At 38.0% G+C, this 20,050-nt stretch overlaps 1 protein-coding gene across 9 annotated transcripts in view; it reads left to right on the forward strand.

The window, feature by feature from the left end:
• Mast4 (microtubule associated serine/threonine kinase family member 4) overlaps positions 1–20,050 on the forward strand; it is a 602,193-nt gene that overhangs the window by 504,314 nt on the left and 77,829 nt on the right. For all 9 annotated transcript variants that reach the window (XM_070031269.1, XM_070031266.1, XM_070031264.1 and 6 more), the window contains one exon: positions 16,022–16,091. In XM_070031269.1, the coding sequence (XP_069887370.1) occupies positions 16,022–16,091 (70 nt within the window). The remainder of the gene's footprint in view (positions 1–16,021; positions 16,092–20,050) is intronic.

Raw genomic sequence — 20,050 nt, forward strand, 5'->3', positions numbered from 1 at the left:
TACCACTTGAGCTACAGCACCACTTGGTGTTTTGGTGGTTTATTGGAGACAAGAGTTTCACGGACTTTCCTTCCCCGGGCTGACTTTGAACCATGATCCTCAGATCTCAGTCTTCTGAGTAGCTAGGATTACAGGCATGAGCCACTGACAGCCAGCGAAGTTTCTATTTTTTAAGGGTATTTTTTACCCCATATTTTCAAGATTCATTTATACTAATCTTGTAGCCTTTATTGGAAAATGTCAGAGTCTGTGACAAATTGTGCCACAGTAGAGCATAGTTGAAGGACTCACTAACTTGTTTTGGATATGGGCTCTTTTTCTCTTCACTCCATTTACATCTGAAAATGGGTGTCTAGAAGAAGTTTTGATGGAAAAAGAGAATTTCCTTTTGCCCGTACCACCTAGGCACTTTGAAAACCATCTATCTCCTGATTTATCTATCTCCTGATATATCTCAGTTTGTGGCAATGACATTGCTGGAATATTAGGCCTAAAAGCTTGGGGGTGGGGGGCACATGTGAAAATGTTCTGGAACTTTCCAGTCTTTTGAGTTACTTACCAGTCATTGAATGAATGGATTTAGTTCTGAAATTTGGGGGAGGTGAAATGCCCTATTTCAGTATTTACAGGTATAAATCATCATAAATAGATCAAATAAAGGAAATGAAGAAGTAAGTTTCTTAATTTGTAAAACATCTGCTCCCTTATGAGATGACGTATTTGGATAGAGAAATGGGCATATTCGAGCATCCTTCAAATTGAAAGTAAAAAGATAGGTGAATTGGTTAACATTTCATACTTTTGTATTATTGTTTAGGTCGGAAATATGACTCTTAAGCTTATCAATAGTCATTTTATTTGGGCAGTTTTCATTTTTCAAACATAAACATGAAATAAAAATTATTTGGAGATCCAAAGGAGGCTTTAAATTTTATTTTAGTTTTGAATTACCTTACATTAAAATAGGAGGATTCACTGTCATAATTACGTAGATGGATACTGTGACGCTGTGTGTGCATGTGCGTGCTCATATGTACACATGCATGTATCATATTTTCTTTATCCAATCATTGACTTTTGAGTATCTTGGCTAGTCTCAGCTAGTTTTGCAGCTTGGTGATTGTGAAAAGATCTGTCATAAACATGGGTATACAGGTATTAGTATTTCTTACATACTGATTTATTCTCCTTAGCACATATGCCCAGGAATAATAAGGTGATATCATAGGTCCTCTATTTTCAGTCTTTTGAAGACTGATTTCATACCTATTTCCATAGTGGTTGCACTGGTTTACATTTCCACTAACAATATATGAGGGTTCCCTTATCTCCTACAGTCTCACCAGTATTTGTAGTTTGCTTGTTGATGATTGCCATTCCCAGACAGACTGTTTTGTTTTGTTGTATTTTGTCAGTCATGGGGCTTAAACTCAGAGCCGGGGCACTGTCCCTGAGCTTTGTCCCTCAAGGCTTGCACTCTACCACTTTGAGTCACAGCTCCACTTCTGCTTTTCTGATGGTTAACTGGAGATAAGCGTCTCACAAACTTTCCTAACCTGGCTGCCTTACAACTGCCATCCTACCATGATCCTCAGCTCTCAGCCTCCTGAGTAGCTAGGCTTATAGGCAGGAGCCACCAGCACCAACTCAGACTTTTTGTTGTTGTTGGTTCTGGGGCCTAAACTCTGAGCCTGGGCGCTGTCCCTCAGCTCTTCAGCTCAAGAGTTAGCACTCTACCACTTAAGCCATAGCACCACTTCCAGCTTTTTCTGCTTATGTGGTGCTGAGGAATCGAACCCAGGGCCTCATGCATACAAGGCAAGCGCTCTATCACTGAGCCACCTTCCCAGCCCCTCAGACAGACTTTTGACATAGAGAAATGTACACATTCTTGACAACATCTTTCACACAAACAGTATGGATCTGCTTTGTTTTATTTTGTCCCTCCTGCTCTTACTATTGATGTAAGGACAGTCATTTATTTCTTCTGGTAAATGGGACCTTACCCATTTTTCTGCTGAGTTGTTTGTCTGTCTCACCAGAATCTTACTTGCCATTTTATTTCCTAAAGCTGTTTTCCTAGTAGAGTAGAAAGTGTATTATTTAAATTTAAGTTACTGACATGAACATGCTTCAGAGTCTCATGTTGCCCCATGAATTGTGTGTTTGATAGCTAGTCATACTTTTCCTTAAAATATCTGTAAAAGCCTGTTGCCACCCACAGTAGAGTTAACAATGGAGAGCATAACTAAGCCAATGCCTGACCATGTCTTTAGTAGGAACTGCCTTTATTTCCTATGTAACAAGTCTTATGTTGCAAAATCCTGAGTTGGCTGGTAACTGATGGCTAGACATCACAAACAATACAACATCCTGAAAGGCCGGAGACAGAAATGGGTTCTCCCTTCTTACACTGAATTCCCAGTATTAGTCACTTAATACCTGGGCCAACAACCAAAAGGGCTGGCAGGCACTTCTTGCCACAAGAAAGCTGCTTTGTGAGCTAGCCAGACAGATCCAGCAGTATTACCTTTCTCAATTGGATTTGAGAATGTACATTTTCAGGTGTTCGACATGTCCTATCAGATAATTTGAGTGCTCATTTATTAATTTGTAATAATATACCCTTGTTGGCAGGGAACCAGATCAGTAGAACAAAGTAATGATCAAAAGTGCTATTAATAAGCTTGGACATGGTGGTGCATACCTGTAATTCCAGTATTCAGGAGGCTGAAATAAGAGGTTTATGAGTTTGAGGTCAGCCTGCTGGACCACATAGTAAGACCCTGTCTGAAAAATAATAATGACAAAATTATACTATATAACATAATTTATATGAACATAAATTATGATAACAAACCAAACTTTGTCCTAAATACAGTCATCTGACTTTAAGAGTTTGTTTTGTTGCTGTGCCAGTATTAGGCAAATTGTACCTATCTGTATAATGGGATACTTGGTGGCCATTAAAAATGATCACATTGTGTGTGTAGGTAGAGATGTATCAGAAGTAGAACATCTGTTTAGCATACATATATTCTTGGGTTGGACATATGGCTCAGTTGGAAGAGCACTAGCCAATGAGTGTTAAGTGTCAAGTACCTAGTTCAAGTCCTGATCCTGGACAAGAAAGAAAGAAAGAAAAGAAAGAAAGAGAGAAAGATCCTGGACAAGAAAGAAAGAAAGAAAGAAAGAAAAGAAAGAAAGAAAGAAAGAAAGAAAGAAAGAAAGAAAGAAAGAAAGAAAGAAAGAAAGAAAGAAAGAAAGAAAGAGAAAGAAAAGGAAGGAAGGAAAAAAGGAAAGAAAGGAAGGAAGGAAGGAAGGAAGGAAGGAAAAAAGGATGGAAGGAAAAAAGGAAGGAAGGAAAAGCATGCAGAAATTCCTCTCTTCAATCCCCAGAACCAAAAAATAAATTTAATTTAAAAATCATTGTTTTTGAAAATTGCTTAAGGTATAGGAAAATTATAGTTACAATCTAACATTAAAGAGCAGAATACAGCCAGCAACATGTGGCTCATGCCTGTAATCTTAACTACTTAGGAGATCTGGAAGATGATGGTTGAAACCCAGCCTAGGAAGAACAGTCCTGGAGACTTGGAAATGGATTTCCAAAATATTTACCAGCCAGAAGCAGGACTTAAGTACAGAGCATGAATGCAAGCAAACTCGAGACCCTAAGTTCATACCCCAGTGCTGCCAAAACATTAAAAAATTTAAAAGCAGCACACAAAATCAAATACGCTTTGTGATTTGACTTAAAAATATTTGCAAGTACATGTGCACACTATCAGGCTAAAGAAACACTACCACAGTAACATTAGCATTTTATTTTTGTAATGAAATATATTTTTCACATCTACTACTGTGATTATATGTTATCTTTGGAATAAGGTTGTAAAACATTATTTATTTTTATTTTTATTTTTTTTGCTAGGAACCAGGAGATCATGCCTATAATTCTAGCAACTCAGGAAGGTGAGATTTGAAGTTTGCAGTTCAAAGCCAGCCCTGGGCAAGAAAGGCCTTCAGAAGTTGAACTGTGGCTCAAGTAGCAGAGCACTAGCCTTGAGTATAAAAGCTCAGAGACAATGCCCAGGCCCTAAGTACAAACCCCAGGACTCATACAAAACAACAACAACAACAAAAAGACCCATTATTTTTCAAGTTAGCAATTCCTTTTCTATGGATTTTAAGTGTTTCAGCTAAAAAATCCCATGTGCACATTGCTTCGACTCTCACCATCTGCCTGCAGTTTAAAGCAGTTAAGCAGTTTTATGTGTAGCATTTGCCAGTATCAGTGGCAATGGGACTAGTATCCTTTCAATTCAATTTCTCCTTAGTCAGCCCCTGGGTAGTGATGAACCCAACATCCCCCAGAAACATGCATCCGGCTGGATATAGCATGGAGCCTCAGATAATGTAGGAGTGTTTTTATGACATCTACTGATGGAACAAAAATGTCCTTTTAAAAAAAAACAAAAACCTGAGTGAACTACTTTTGGAAAGCATTACAAAACTAACAGAGCTTTGTCTTTAATTTTTGTTTTCTTTAAAAGTTAATTAAAAACAGCCTTAGTGCCTGCTGTATGTGTGAACCAGTATATCACACTGAACCATATTAATATATACATTAATTTAGGTTAATAAAAAAAAACCTTGAACCGCCTTTGTAAAATTGGTCTGTTGGAAATCTAGATTCACATATCCTCTAACCAACAGGAAAAAGGTTGAACATTAGTTTTGCAGTAACTTGGTATCATAAAATGTTAACGCCAGCCACTTGGGAATTGTCTCACCCATTTTCCATCTGATAGCACATTTTTAATAATGGGTTTTCAACTCATACTATGAAGTTATTAACGGTTACAACATTTGAAATTTCTTATTTTCAAAATCATAGTTTAATTAATAACCAAATGTACATGTTGTTACTTATTATGTTTATTATATATCTTGGTAAAACATACCAATCAGCAGCAGTTCATGCTGATTGGTTCATCCCTGGGGAATTAGCTCAGGTCTAACATTGCCCAAGATGAATTGAGAGAGAGCATGTGAGTTTCACAACATTCTTGGCTAGTACTACACTGTAGGAGATCCTCCATCATCTCCCAGAGGCCAAATTCAGTGACACGTATGTGTATTATTAAACATACACACGACACACCTACACTTTAAACACACATGTATATACATCTACAACATACATGTGTATGTGTGTATATGTACATGGATGTGTGGTTTTATATATATGTTATACATATACATACATATAACTCAGCCTGAATACTCGACTTCTGTGTGGCTGCTTTTGTTGGCCCCTCTTAGTTTCCTTGTCTAGTTTGATTATTGGCAGCCCTTGAGTTACATATACCATCTACATGTCATTTGTGACATGTACTGTCTCTTCCAGATAGACTGTACTCAGTTTCCCCACAGCTTTATCTCGGGTCTGGATACTTCTCCAGATCACATGTTGGTCTGTCTTCCATCCATCTGTGTTCTCAAGTCCAGTGATTTTCCTGTGCCCAATTTGTTTATTGTTTGTTGTTGTTGTTGTTTTGTCGATCATGGGCTTGAACTCTCAGGGCCTGGTTACTGTCTCAAGGCTCGCACTCTACCACTTTCAGCCACAGTTCCACTTCTGGTTTATGAGTGGTTAATTGGAGATAAGAGTCTCATGGGGACTTTTCTGCCCAGGCTAGCTTCAAACCTCGATCCTCAGATCTCAGCCTCCTGATTAGCTAGGATTACAAGTATGAGCCACCAGTCATCTGCCTACCAATAGGAATGAGAATTCTCAGGTCCTGTCTTATTATACAGCCTTCCCACTTTCCTCTAAAATGAGTTTACATAGCCCCTCTTCCAAAGCCACGTGTTCATGGCTTTGCAAGAAATGTAAAACCAGACATATCTCTATGCATTCTCTTCTTCCCGTGCCCTACCTCCATCAATTCTCTCTTCCACTGGGAAGCTAATTGTTTTTGAAAAACATGAAATTTATTTTGTCCGTTAACTAAAGTAAAACATTCCATGATTCATCATGACTCCCACAAGTGTGGTGGTTTCCACAGTGGTCCCCCAAACAGCAGTAACTGGAGGCGGCTAGTTAGAAATACACACTTGGGTTCCACCCCAGACCTACAGATGGAGAAGTACGAGGAGGTGCCCAGTGACAGATTCTCAGGGTGATGTGGGAACACTTCAGAGGGAGAAGCCTGTGCTGTAGGTTCTAAAACCTTGTGCTCCCTAAAGCCACTTATGGAGCTTTAAAAAAGATCCTCGTTCCCTACCAATTAAATCAGAAACGTCCGGGGTCTTGCCTGGCATCAGTGTGTATCTTTTTAAAGGCTCCCCAGAGATTGCCATACCTAGTAAGGTTAGAGAACAACTGAAAGTATAAAATCTACTGTTCTTTAAAGCAGAATCTGAAGTAGTATTTCTGAAACTTAAATGCACCAGGGAAGCGTTCAACTATGACTGATGGTTACCCCCACCCCTTTCCATTTGGATTTAATTGGTTTATGGTGAGACCTGGGCTTTGGGGATTTTTCTGAGTTCCCTAGGCCATTTTAATGGGAAGTCAAGGTTAGGATCTTGAGATTCTGAACTGACAGTGTATCTGGTGTCCTTGATTGAAAACTAGGAGCTACTTCCAGAATGTGCATCTTGTGTGTATCTAGAATTTTTTTTATTCAATGATGGCCTTAAAGACCCTATCATCCTCTAAAAAGGTGATCAGAACTTATTCCCTACCTGAGTATACCCTAAAATACTTGAAAGATACAATATGCATTTAATAAGTATGGCTTCTTCACAGTAATTCTCTAAAGGTTGATGTGTGCTTCTAGAACCTCACAGTTGTGTGTACTTTAAACCAAGCCCCCCTGTGCTCATGCATCAGTTGCTTAAGGGTTGCTTACTGGAAATATCATGAACACAGGGGCCCATGTACAGAATTTCAATATGGGATTGAATGGAAACATCCCTACGTGAATAAAAGTGTATTTTCTATGAGGGGGGGGTGATTAGGATAATTAGAATGAGGGAACCTTAGTTTTGCTTCTGATAATTATGTATTGAGTTCAGACCCAATGCCTGATTTTAATCGCCCTAAAACATTGAACTGCTTTAGTATCTCATGGACCAAATAACTGATACTTTACCTATGGGGGAAGAGAACAGAGCATGAACTGCACAAATGTAAAAGTCATTGTATTTTATTCATATATTGTTAGGTACTGGTTATAGTGAAAATTGACTTGAGTAAACAAATGATTAAAGTTGATAGAAAAAGTATCCACAATTTTATGGTTAATGAATATATTTCTCACTGAGTTTTTCTTTTAAAAAGCTTTATAATCTTATGTCAGTATCATAGGAATGACACATATTATCTCTTTTAGTGGAAATTAAAGTACTGGTGGGTATGACAGAGTGAATTTAGAAGAAAGTAGCAAAAGTACATATACATATACATATATATGTATATATATTATATATGTAGTCTGTACAACTTTATAGTATATAGAGTATAGAGTCCAGCAGTGTGTGAGTGTGTGTAGTATATAGAAAGTTCAGTAGTATTTGTGGTTTTAGGTATCTACAGGAATCTTGGAGTGAACCCTGTGTGAATGAGGCAGGTGGGATTCTGGAGTGTTGACATTGTTGATAGGGAAAGGTTTTACTGCTGTTTTGAGATTTCTTAGAGGTCAAAGGGAAGTATGTGTGTAAAAAGGACATTGAACTACTATTCTACCTGAGACAAGGAAGTGGAAAGTTCCATTTTACAAAGAATTGCAAAGTGGGAGGAAATTCCAACCCTTTTCTGCTGAAAGAGCTCAAAAGGGCACATGCAGGTTTGCAAAATGATTTGCCTTGCACCAGGAAATTCTCAGGCATTGCTTCTGCATCCCAGCTTTCAATTTCTATCTTCTCACATAAAGCATTTTTTTTTCTCTTTTATTGTGAAGGTGATGTACAGAGGGGTTATAGTTACATAAGTCAGGTAATGAGTACATTTCTTTTTGAACAGTGTCATTTTCTCCCAGTTTTTTTTCTTCCCGCTAACCTTCCCCCCAAGTTGCATAGTTCACTTCCAACAATGTATCTTGTGAGCATCACTGCTGAATTGGTCCACCCTTTGTCCCACCATTTCTGTGCTTTCCCTAGTTAAAGCATTTAAAAAAATTCCTAGTTGATTTTAGTATATAGTCAAGGTTGAGAAAAATATTGGAGGAGGAAGACTCTCAGAGCCAAGGGATTTCTAAGATCTGTATGGTGTGTAAGAACTGAAACTCCGATTTCTGATTTACTAGATTCTTAGCACATTGAATGTTGTTGATTTTTTAAAAACTAAGCTGAATTCTTCTAGATGTAGAAACTGAAAAATAATTGTTTCAAAAATAAAAAAAAATCCTTGCACGTATATTTGTGTTTTGTGATACAAGTGCCATATAGCTGATTCTAAAGGAACACTTATAATATGTTAAGTAGGACCATGTTAGTTTAATATTTATATTTTTAACTAAGAGATGCTGAAAGGAAAGGTGGGTGATAAAGAATTCCTTTAGATTATATTTAGGAAATCACATCAATATACAGCATCCTATTTAATTCTGCTTTGACTTGAACTTACTCAGCAGTTGAGGCTAATGATCTGGGAATGAATTTCTTGAAAACATTCTCTTCTTCTAGGTAAAATGGGGAGTCTTTTGTGTTTAATTATGTTAAGAAATTGAAATCTCTTTCTGTAAGGTAGAGAAAAATAGCACGAATACATTGTTCATTCTTTAATGTAGTCATGTGCAAAATCAGGCAGTAATTGATTATCTAAAATTAATAGCACCAATCACATTTCACATAATTGCATGAAACTGAGGAATACCTATTTTGGTGGCAATGTTTTTACCTCCCCTTCCTTGATCTTACAAATGCTTCTCAGTAACTATAAACAAAAGGCAAAAGTAATCTTTTTCTATAGCTGGCTGATGAATTATAGTAGGTTGGGAGGAAAGCAAACAACTAAACATCCACCTTCTCCATCAGTCTGGACATTCTCTAGTCTTTATTCAGGATCACCTTGAGATGTGACATCAATTCAGAGTAATAAGGAAGGGTCAATGCAAAGCTGAAACATTCTCAAGAACCTATTATAACACATCTCCAAGGGATTCATGTCAGCGCCACAGCATTTCAAATACAGGACACACATTCCGAGGAATGGCTTCAAGGAATGGGGGACAAGGGGCATCTATGAGAGTCAGTGACATAGAAATTGACCTCTTGGTTGGTCTCTCATTCACACTCTTTACTCTCATCCATCAATCTTTAGAAAACATTATAAGTACAATTATCAGTCTGTTAGGAAGTGGTATGTTGTTCACACCTTACCATTATTGGGAGGTTTTGTTAAAAGGAATTTGGTACACTCAAAGGCTTTGGCTTAGAAAAAATTCTTCACATATGTAACAATCTAGAATTGGTTTTGGGAGGTCTGGTTAGAGTGAGTGATATGTATTCCTGCATCTATCAGTAGATTTTTAGCTGTATGCATCATGTTCACTTATTGAATTTACTCTAGCAGATAACTCAAAACTCTGTGCATGGAAAGAAGTTAATACTCATTGAAGTGGAGAAAAACAATGTTTCTAGTTTTCTGAACAATAGAAGCTTGCTTAGGTACTGAGCAAAACATAATTTTTATTGGTTTATATCTATAACTAGAACATATTCTTTACTTGAATTTAGAATGGTAAATTAGTGAGAAAAATGCAGAAATTCAGTGTAATGTGTGTATCATTATATTCCATTCACTTTTACTTTTTGTGATGACAGATAGAATCATTGAAATTATTGAAAAGTATTGAAATTATTTCTAGCAAATCTTTTTTAGTAGCACTGTTGACTGGTTTGTGTCTGTCTGAAACCAATCAGGGGCACTAAAGAGAATTGTATTAAAAGTATTTGCTCTAAACCATAACAAAAAACCTATATTATAGATTTAAATGTTAGATAACATAAATGTTAACTGGAAACTGCAGCTAAAGGCAACTGTGTTATATATAATTGCATATCATGTGGGATAGGAGTACCTTTTCATATATTTAAAGTGGAGCCTCTGTAGAACCCTAAAGTTTATCCAAGTATGCAGATTTTTCTCCTTTTTTTTTTTTTTGCCAGAGAGAAGTATTGAGGTTTGAAGTCAGGGCCTTATAGCACAAAAGCATTCCTCCAATCCTGCTTTTTACTGATTATTTTAGAAATGGGAGCCTCACAGACTATTCTGCCTTGGCTTAGGGTTGAGTCTCCATCTTCTGGATCTCATCGTTCTGACTATATAGGATTATAGGCAAAACCCATTGATGCCCCTGCTAACCACAGCTCTTAATTCTCCCACCTCCGTTCTTATCCTCAAACCTATCTTCTCTCAGTCTTCCGTATCTCACTCAATGCCACCATTCAGGCATTTGCTTAGTCCTAAACTAGACTCCACCCTTGCTTTCTCTCTTTCCTTCTCCATTGCACTCAATCCCATTTTTCAGCAAATCCCATTGACTCTGCTGCCAATATTTCTGACGACTAAAGTCGTTCTATGTTACCAGCATCCCCCCTTCCCTGTCAAAGATGGCAGTTTCCTACCACAAACAGCTCAAAAGGATCTATGTCATTCCCCTCTGGTATTGAATCAAGCAATGGTATTAGTGCTGGTTCTGGAAGTATCAACAAGGCAGGCAGCACAGAGAAACCCAGAAGATATTCAGAGAGCCCACAGGACAGGAGAGCCTTGATCCATTGTGCATAGTGCTCTTTTTACTTAAAATCCCAAGCTTATTTTTCTTTGGCTTGCAATGAACACTTCACAGCTTACCCAGAGACAGCTAGTCAAGGATTTTCTTTGGCTACTTAGATTCTAAACAGCTGTCCAGGCTTAATTAATATTCCACAATTATATCTGGAGAGGAGCCAATTTCTGAGACAGGTGTCTAAGTGGAGAAGAGGTCTCTGCCTCTCTTCACATGTCATTTGTTTTGTTCCAGTGGGGTTGATGTAAACTTCTCTGGTGACTCGAACTATTAGTTCACAAAGTTCATTCAGTTTGAGGTTCTTGAATAAGTGTGCCAGTGGCCACTTTATTTGCTGGCATTCATCTTGCAAGGAGGTCCTAGATATGGTTCTGTAAGATCTAGTACTGGAGGTTTTTAAATAGAGGCCATGTGTTGCAAAGGTTTTCCCAGAAGAGCAGTCAGAAACAGCACACGGCTGAGAGCTGAAACATCACCGCTCATTTAAGGGCATCATCAGGTAGTAACAACAAGGATTTAAATGGGGGCTCACTCTTTTTGTTCCATCAAGAGTTTTTAAATGGCTGTAGCCATTAATTCTTGAATTTACTCAATTCTGATAGAAAATCAGGGCATCAGAAACTATCATTTCATGAACAGCCCCCATTAAAAGCACATTAATAATCTATAATGGGTAAAGCATATGCCTTTAAAAAGCTTTGCAGCTTGATTCTCTGTGGCAAAGACATGGGCCTTCCCCAACCTAATTACAAAGCAATCAAACAATTTAATTAATCTAGAAATCACTTTCTTAACAATAACTGCCTCTGAAATGAGGCTCCCTGTGTAGCGCCATGAGGTAAAGTATGGTTTTGTTATACGGCTTGCTTATTAGCCATTCCTGTGCCCCATGGGGTTCATGGAGTTAATTACCTACCTAATGCTTGACCACTACGGAGCCTTTCGCTAGCAGGTCAGAGCCATCAGCCAAGATATCAGCAGTCTATAAAGTGTCCAAGCACTCAAACTTGCAAGAGCCAGCAAATCCCTGGAGCAGCAGGATTTGAGTTATAAGCAAGAGCTGCACATATGGGCAGAGAATTAACTGGCACCAGTTTTCATTTGAGAGTCTCCCAGGTATTGCTTTGCAGATGGGTGGATGAATTCAGACAGCAGTGCTGTGAGGAGTGAAGGTCATGTATAGGACTCTGGTTTCAGTCCATCTTGGCTCTCTTATCCCAAAGAAGCTTCCTGCACAAGTGCAATAGTCAGGTCCTCATTTCAGAGTTTAAGGATAGAGATGACATGCTTTATAATAGAACTGTTCTAAATTAACAGTATTTTGATCACTGTGTGACCAAACAATGTCTCTAAATCTTCAGAGACCAAGTAGAAATCAATTTTTATTTCAAATAAGAACAAAGACTGCAAAGATTGACTTCCACAGGTCTAATCTGCTAAATCTTGTAATTTCTCCCTGGGGAAAGCTGAATTTTCTGTAACACATGCCACAAAAGTCTACAGGATGCTCATTTGTTTTTTGATTTTTTTTTTCCTCCTCTGTGATCACCACAATCTGACTTACTTCCCAAGATGCCTGCCATTGGGCTAGTCATTCTATTCTTTTAGTTTATCCATGTGGGAGATGTCAATCACTTTTTCTTTGTATTCTTTTTTCATCACTTATTTCTAGCCTATCACTTCTTATACTTGATTCATCCCCCCGAATATTTTTTCTATTGGCCTTGCATGTCCAATCCAGTTCTTCCTTCTCTGGTGCTAGTCTGGCCACCCATACCAGGTTTACTAATACCCAATTTAAATCTCTGACACCTCTCTCTTGCATTCAAGCATCTTTTAAGATCAGCCACTAGTTAGTACCAATGACCATAGTCCACAGCTCATTGGCTTTACCAGTCTGAATTTCTTTTAGCCAGAAAGCCTGACTCTTGAATCCTACTACTGTTTGAGTTGTTTTCTGACCCTCTTAGAAGTCCCTTCTATTTCTCCTGATAATCTAAAGCTTGCTGAACTATCCTCAGTTGAACTCTAGCCCACTCCATTCTCCTCATGTTCTCTACAACTTCATGACACTTAAAGAGCCTTAATTAAAATATGCATACATATGTGCATCAAATAACAGCATCCCCTTTTATTCCATTGAATCTCATTTTTCATCACATTCTGTCAACTCTGTTGTCAAAACTTCCAAAGATCACCTACAAGATTATATCACCTAGTTGCCATGTTAGTTTATTTAGGTACAGACTGTGATAATCAAGCATTTATGGAATTGCCTGATGTGCATCTCAGAAAATGTCTAGTGCCTGAGGAACACATGACTGTGGGTGTGGATTGTGTATACTTACATTTCAATCTGACCTTTCAGTTGCACATGAAATGAGGAGAGATCTGGCATCATTAAGATAACTCAGATGGGTTCTTATAGACTTGAGTTTAAGGTGTGAGAATTTGTGATTGCTTTTATAGCAGCATAGGGAGAAAATAAGGAAAATATGTATGCAGCTGATATACCTGGAAAGGTATTCTGAGATGAGAAAGCAAAATCTGAAGAGATGACTAATGGCAACCTTGACTTTTTCTTATTTTTCTTCACTTTATTTATTTATTTATTTATTATTTATGTATTTATTTACGTGGGGGGGTGTGGGGGGGTGTGGGTGCGTGCACGTGCCTGTATTGGAGCTTCAACTCAGGATCTGGGTGCTGTCTCTTAGCTCTTTTTGTTTTAGGTGTTGCTAAAAGCTTGAGCTACAGCTTCACTTCTGGCTTTGTGCTGGCTAACTGAGGATAAGATTGTCACAGAATTTTCTGCTTGGACTGGCTTCAAATCCAATCCTCAGATCTTAGCCTTTTTCTTTTCTTAAGGGCTGGGAATGTGGCTTAGTGGTAGAGTGCTTGCCTAGCATGTATGAAGCCCTAGGTTCTATTCCACAGTACCACATAAATAGAAAATGCCGGAAATAGGGCTGTGGCTCAAGTGGTAGAGTGCTAGGCTTGAGCAAAAGAAGCACTGTTGCTCAAGTGGTAGAGGGCTAGCCTTGTACAAAAGAAGCTCAGGGATAGTACCCAGCCGACGAGTTCAAGCCCCAGGACTGGCAAAAAAAAAAAAAAAAAAAAATAGAGCAATGTTTAATTAACCTGTCTACACCTCTCTGTCTGCCTATCAAACAAACATACAGGTGGTGGGCCTCAATATTTTATAGAATATTGAGGAGATCACTTGTTAAAAATCTCTAAAATTGAAAGTGATTTTTCAGTTAATTTCTTGTTTTGCTTTTTTTTTCTATCCTGTATTGTGAAAATATTCATATCGTTCTCTTATTGTCCTGGTCCATAATATTTAATTCTCAAGATTTAATATTTTCTTTTTAAAAGAACACAAGCAAAGAATTTGGGATCATATTTCCTTCGTGGCATTATTTCATTCTGAGTAAAATCAGGTAGCAGGGATTGTTCTCAAAATGTATTGGCCTCAACTAAGCAGTTATTTTATTTTTGATAATTTACAGATAATTTGCACTCTGTAGTGTTTGCACAAAGTAAATACTTTTCCCAAGGGGGAAGAAAAACTACAAAATCTTGACTAAGATTTCTGACATTAGCTATTTCCCTTTGGGAAGCAAAACTTTGTAGCCATCTTGAAATTATTGAGGTCTTAAGAAATGTAGAGAGTAAATTACAAGCTACATACATTATGGGTGGGGGAATAAAGGTTATTCAGAGTAGTCAAAATAACTTAATTTAGCAGTGTAGATAAATAGACCAAATGAGTCTTGGATTACTGGATGGCAGAAGCAAAAATCTATTTCTCAGGGGGTCCAAGGAACACCAGATGCAAAGACATGATAAATTTCACTGTGGCAGGGGGAAAATGCTTCTTGAGTCTATCTCCATAAAGAAATGGGCTTCTCAGCACTTCCCCGTTGAACAGCTTTGATTGTGCTGTCTGTCATAAAGTTAACGACTGTCTGTTGAAGGCATCACTATAAAATTTGCAACCTTAAGTTAATTGAAAAATTTCAGTAGTTGTTGTCGGTCCAGAAGTCCTCAAGGACTTAAACTTACCTTTCTTAATGTGATAGTCTGTTCTTTTTGTCCACTGGTAATAAATTGTTTACTTTACAGCCAGGTACTAACTTGTGTGTGAAATCTTGTAAGCCTTATACCTAATTACAATAGTCTCTTTCACGGAAAAGCCAGTGTTGTGGCAACTGGTTTGTTGTTAGGGATCAAATATATCTTTGTAATTTGTTTTCCGTTTTTCATGAACACACAGGATTTTCTTTGCAGCGTTTCCTCACCTCCATACTGAAACAGGCTTCAGTCCCAAGTGGTCTTCAGACAATTCCTTCAATCTAATTAAGCATGCAGAGGGAAGCAGGGTGGTCTGGAGTGTCCTGAACTTGCCCTCGCCAGCTGCCTGCCAAGCTTTGTCAATGATCAGCAGCAGGTTGAGTGGGCTAATGGAGAAAGTAACAAGCCCCAAAGGAGCTACCCTCCTTCCAGCGAGCAATCAGCTCTCCTCTCTGCCCTGGAAAGACTTGAAGAGACACATGCTGCCCATCTCCTTGTGGCTGTGGCTTTTAGAAGCCGTCTGGCCAGTCACATTCCAGCTGTTTAGGGGCATAGAGATTGTTGAAGAAAATATTGACAAGGGGCACTCCTGCTGGGCCCTTCTAGCGATGCTAGGATTAATCTGGGATGTGTTAGAAACAGGTCTAGACAGCTGAGTTCTCCCTAGAAGTTTATGACATATCCATCTTTTAAAATGTATTTTTTTTAGCATGGGAGTATTTAAGTTTGACAACTCACACTTCTTACTATAACCATCACCCCTCAAATAGAAGCATGTACCTACCCATCCGGCTTGCACTTGGAGGAGCACAACCAAAGCGAATTGATACTCATTCTTGTGTACAGTGGAACTATTTCAGTGATTAAATATTTGGAGGGCTGTGGTTGGTGATATGGTGGATTTGGAGGGCTGTGGTTGGTGATATGGTGGATGTCTGTTCATAAATTTTGTATACTTGGAAGTCTGCTGAAACTCAGACACTCTTGTGCTCCAGGTAAAAGTAAAATTTTATTTGAGAAAACAACATTTTACAGAGCTGTAAAGAAACTTATTACTAAGGAGAAGAAGATTCTGGATATGGATAGTAGTACAAAAACCAAGCTCATGTGACACATTTTTCTCCTCTTTTTCTTTACAGGAAATAGCCCTCAAGATAGCCCAAGAAATTTCTCCCCCAGTGCCTCAGCCCATTTTTCATTTGCACGGAGGTAAGGATTTCGTGTAAGTGAAGTAATGTTGAATCCCATTTCTTTACCTTCTTCCTGTCCCTTCCCTTTCTTGCCTCTGCCTTGTGAGGTCCAACTCAGAATCCCTAAGTCTTCTTTGGCTTAAGGGCTTTGCTTGCTTTAGCAGTTGAACACCTTGCTTTAACAGTTTAACTAATGACTCTGCCTTATATTAGACTTCTAGGTCCCTTCTTGTCCTTTAGTAGATGATGAGTTTCCAATAAAGGCAGGAAATTACTCTTACCATATTTTCTCCCATTGTTAATGCATATCTTGTGTGGTGGTGGTGGTCAACAGATTTTACTGAGTTATCTGAGCTTCTCTGATAGAGGCAATAATCATCTGTATCCTAGTATTTTTTTTTGTTATTATTGTTTTGAAACTCTGTAGAAATGACTTCCTTCTAGAATCTGAGCTAGCCCTCTATTTAGGAGCATCAAGCTAACAAATCAGTGATGCCTCTGAGAAAAAGCCATGTGTAGACTATACAATGTATGGTAGGCTATAAGATACGTTGCATTTTCTCTTTCTAGCCTACTTACAAATAGGCACCAAATTCTATTCATATTGAAGATACACATCTCTACTCTGGGGCATTGAGTCAAGAGGAAGGATTGTTGTTGCTCAGGTGGATCTTATCTCTACCCTTTCTCCTGTAGATTAGCCAAGTTAGAAGAGTAGTATTCAACCATCCTTTCTGGATTCTGCATGTGGAGTCAACCTACTTTTTCCATCAGATTTAACCTTCACTCCTCCCATATATACACCTTGTCCTGTCTGCCCAGGACAATCAAAAGCAAAATGTCCTTCAGTAAGGTCTCTGGATATTCAGGCTAAATTTGGTTTGTGGTTTGAGTGTCCTAGATATTTGCCAAAATTTCCTTAGAGACCTAACTATTTCCTGAAATGGTCTAGATTGCACGTAACGAAAGTGCATAGGTAGGTTAAGAAATTTATTTCTTCTTAGACACATTACTATCTAGCAAAACTTACAGTGTACCCACTGCTGTTGGTCAGCAGGTGATGTGTTTTATATTATGAAATCCAGAGGGAAGAATGTGTCTGTGGCATTTTCAGAATTCTGTAGAATTAAGATTCCATAATGAGTCCCAAGCCAAAAGGAAATGTTTGTTCTTCTGTTGCTCTAGTCATGTCCCATCCTACGCTCAATGTCTTTGTGTGTCCTACTGTGGGAAGGGTATAGAGTGATTAAGGCAGCTTCTCCATGGAGCTTATTGAGGCCTCCCTTAATCATCCCAGTGTTCTGACTCTTATTCTTTTTAGTTCTTCCCAGTAAGTATTGTAAAGAGAGAGAAAACAAAACAAAACAAAAGGATTTCAGAAAGTCTATTTGCCTAGCAGGTATTAAATTTTTAATTGTGTAATGTTCCAAGAAGAAAGATATCTAATAAAATTGATAAATTGCCCTATGTAGTCTTCAAAACATGTCTCCAAAAATGGGAGAAGCACATTGAATTACCTTTAGCAATAAAATAAAATGCAAATCTCATTACAGCTTGCATTAAAATATGACAGAAATCATAGTCTTCTAATCCTGCCAGATTTTTAAGAATGAAGAGAATCTAATAATTAAGTGGTGAATGAAGGACAGATGAATCTGGTGTCTGTGCAGTAAAAAAAAAAAATACACCAGCACCCAAGTATGTTAATTTTTGACAAATAAACCATACAGTGTGACAGGAGATTACCACAGGAGACCTCTGGTCCATTTTGCCTGAACTTCCGGCACGAACTCCCTCCACACTCTTCAAGAAGTATTAGTGTATATTAGGACATGAGTGATCATCTTCTTAAAGAAGCAAAAAGAACCCTGTGTTCCTCATGAGAATTCAAATAAGCATTTTCTATTGAACATTCATCTGGGAGTCTTTTTCCCATTTTAGAGCTGCTTTTCATTTTGGAACCATGGTGATTTTATCTCAGGGATTCCATTATCTTCTATTTGCTATGGACTCTTAGACTTAAGAAGTAATGCCAGTTTATTGTTTTATGAAGGCAGTCCAATAGAGGACATATGCTCTCTTTTATCTTACTCTGCATGAAGAGATAAAGGTCAGGCTGATTAGTCTTTCCTGATCATAATTTGCAATATGATAATACTCCCCCAGTAGATTCCAATTACAGAATGTATGGTATGATGATTCACATTTGCTTTCCATATTGTCTAATACAGACACAAGAGTAGAATTAGCAAGTTAATTTTTTAAATGTTGAGTTATAAAAAGGAAAAAGGCATCAATTTTAGAGATTTTTGTCTGGAGGATTATTTTCACACTGGCAATTGTTTTTGTTTGTTTGTTTTGTTGTTGTTGCTTTGTGCTGGTATTGGAGCTTGAACCCAGGCCTGGGTGTGATTCCTGAGCTGTTCAGGTCTTAGTACTCCATCACTTGAGTGACAGCTCCACTTCCAGCTTTTCATAAGCTAATTGGAGATGGGTCTTACAGACTTTCTAGCCCAGCCTAGCTATGAACCACAGTCCTCAGATCTCACCTGAGTAGCTAGAATTATAGGCCTGAGCCACTAGTGCTCTGCCTTTTTACATTGGTAATTATTTTATAACCTGTTTGCTTAAACACCCTTAATCTACAAACTCAAAATTCAGAATACTCTAGTATCTAAAACTCGTGTGTGTGTGTGTGTGTGTGTGTGTGTGTGTGTGTGTGTGTGTGTGTGTGGTATGTGGTGTGTGTGTGTGTGTGTGTGTGTGTGTGTGTGTGTGTATGTGCACGTGTGTATGCTGGTTCTGAGGCTTGAACTTAGGGTTAGAGCATTCTCCTTTAGCTTTCTCACTCAATACTAATGTTCTACAATTTGAGCCTAACACCTCTACTGGCTTTTTGCTGGTTAATCAGAGACAAGAGTTTGGTGGACTTTTTTTTTCTTTTCCAAGGCTGGCTTTGAACTTCAAACCTCCAATCTCAGCCTCCTGAGTAACTAGGATTACAGGCATAAGCCACCAGTGTCTGGCTCAAAATCTGAAGCATTTTGAAGTTCATTGACACTTTGGGGTGGCAAGATGAGATTTCAAAATGTTTCTGACTTTGAATTCGAGATGCTTACCAAAAAAGTCTGCACAGATATTTCAAAAGACAAGGAATTCCAGAATCTGAGACTCTCAGATCCCAAGAATTTTGGATGACAGATAGTTAACCTGTACTGATTTAGTGTACTTAAGTGTGGATTAACATCTTTCCCTCTGTGGTAAGTTGGAGGTGATAATCTGCTTTTTCCAGAAGTTGTAGAGGTTCACACATGATAAATTACTTTCACCTTCTTTGGAAATCAAGTGTCCTTGAATAAATACCTTAGGTCTTTCTTGGTTGTCTAGCTGTTGTTTATCAGGTTAAATCTCTAGCTATATTTATACATGCAAATTATTCGAGCACATTTGTCTGCTGTGTTAAAGTCCTTAGATATTTGTTGAGCATTTGTGACCAAGGCAACCTCCTACTTAATTTTTTAGAATTCTTTCTGGAGCAGATTTTGTTGCTTGTACTATATTAGAGTTCAGTTTCTTCTAACATCTACTAAAGTACACAATATAAGTATCACCCCAAGTGACCATAACAATTAAGGAAAGAAATCTGCTTCCACATCATATGGTTAAATAGGTTGATAGCAGAGTTTTTCATTCTTTCTTTGTGATATACCTAATTCTGAGTTTTTGTGAATTGAAACCGTGGTGTTTTGCTTTGTTGTTGTTGTTTTTTGCCAATATCTTTGTGTCCTCTGTTCCATTCAGATGTTTTTTTCTCCCTCTTTTTTTCACTTAATGTAACATCAAGATTTTTACACACAAGGAAAAGACTTTTTCCAAAAAGCCTGTTGCTTTGGTAAGAATGTGGGCTTGACTTCCTATATCTTTTTGATAGCTACTACAGAGAAAAGGCAACATTGTTAGTAAGATGCAAATTGCACT

This window comes from Dipodomys merriami, unplaced genomic scaffold (assembly GCF_024711535.1).
Source record: "Dipodomys merriami isolate MVZ:Mamm:240054 unplaced genomic scaffold, mDipMer1.0.p SCAF_20, whole genome shotgun sequence".
Lineage (NCBI taxonomy): Eukaryota > Metazoa > Chordata > Mammalia > Rodentia > Heteromyidae > Dipodomys > Dipodomys merriami.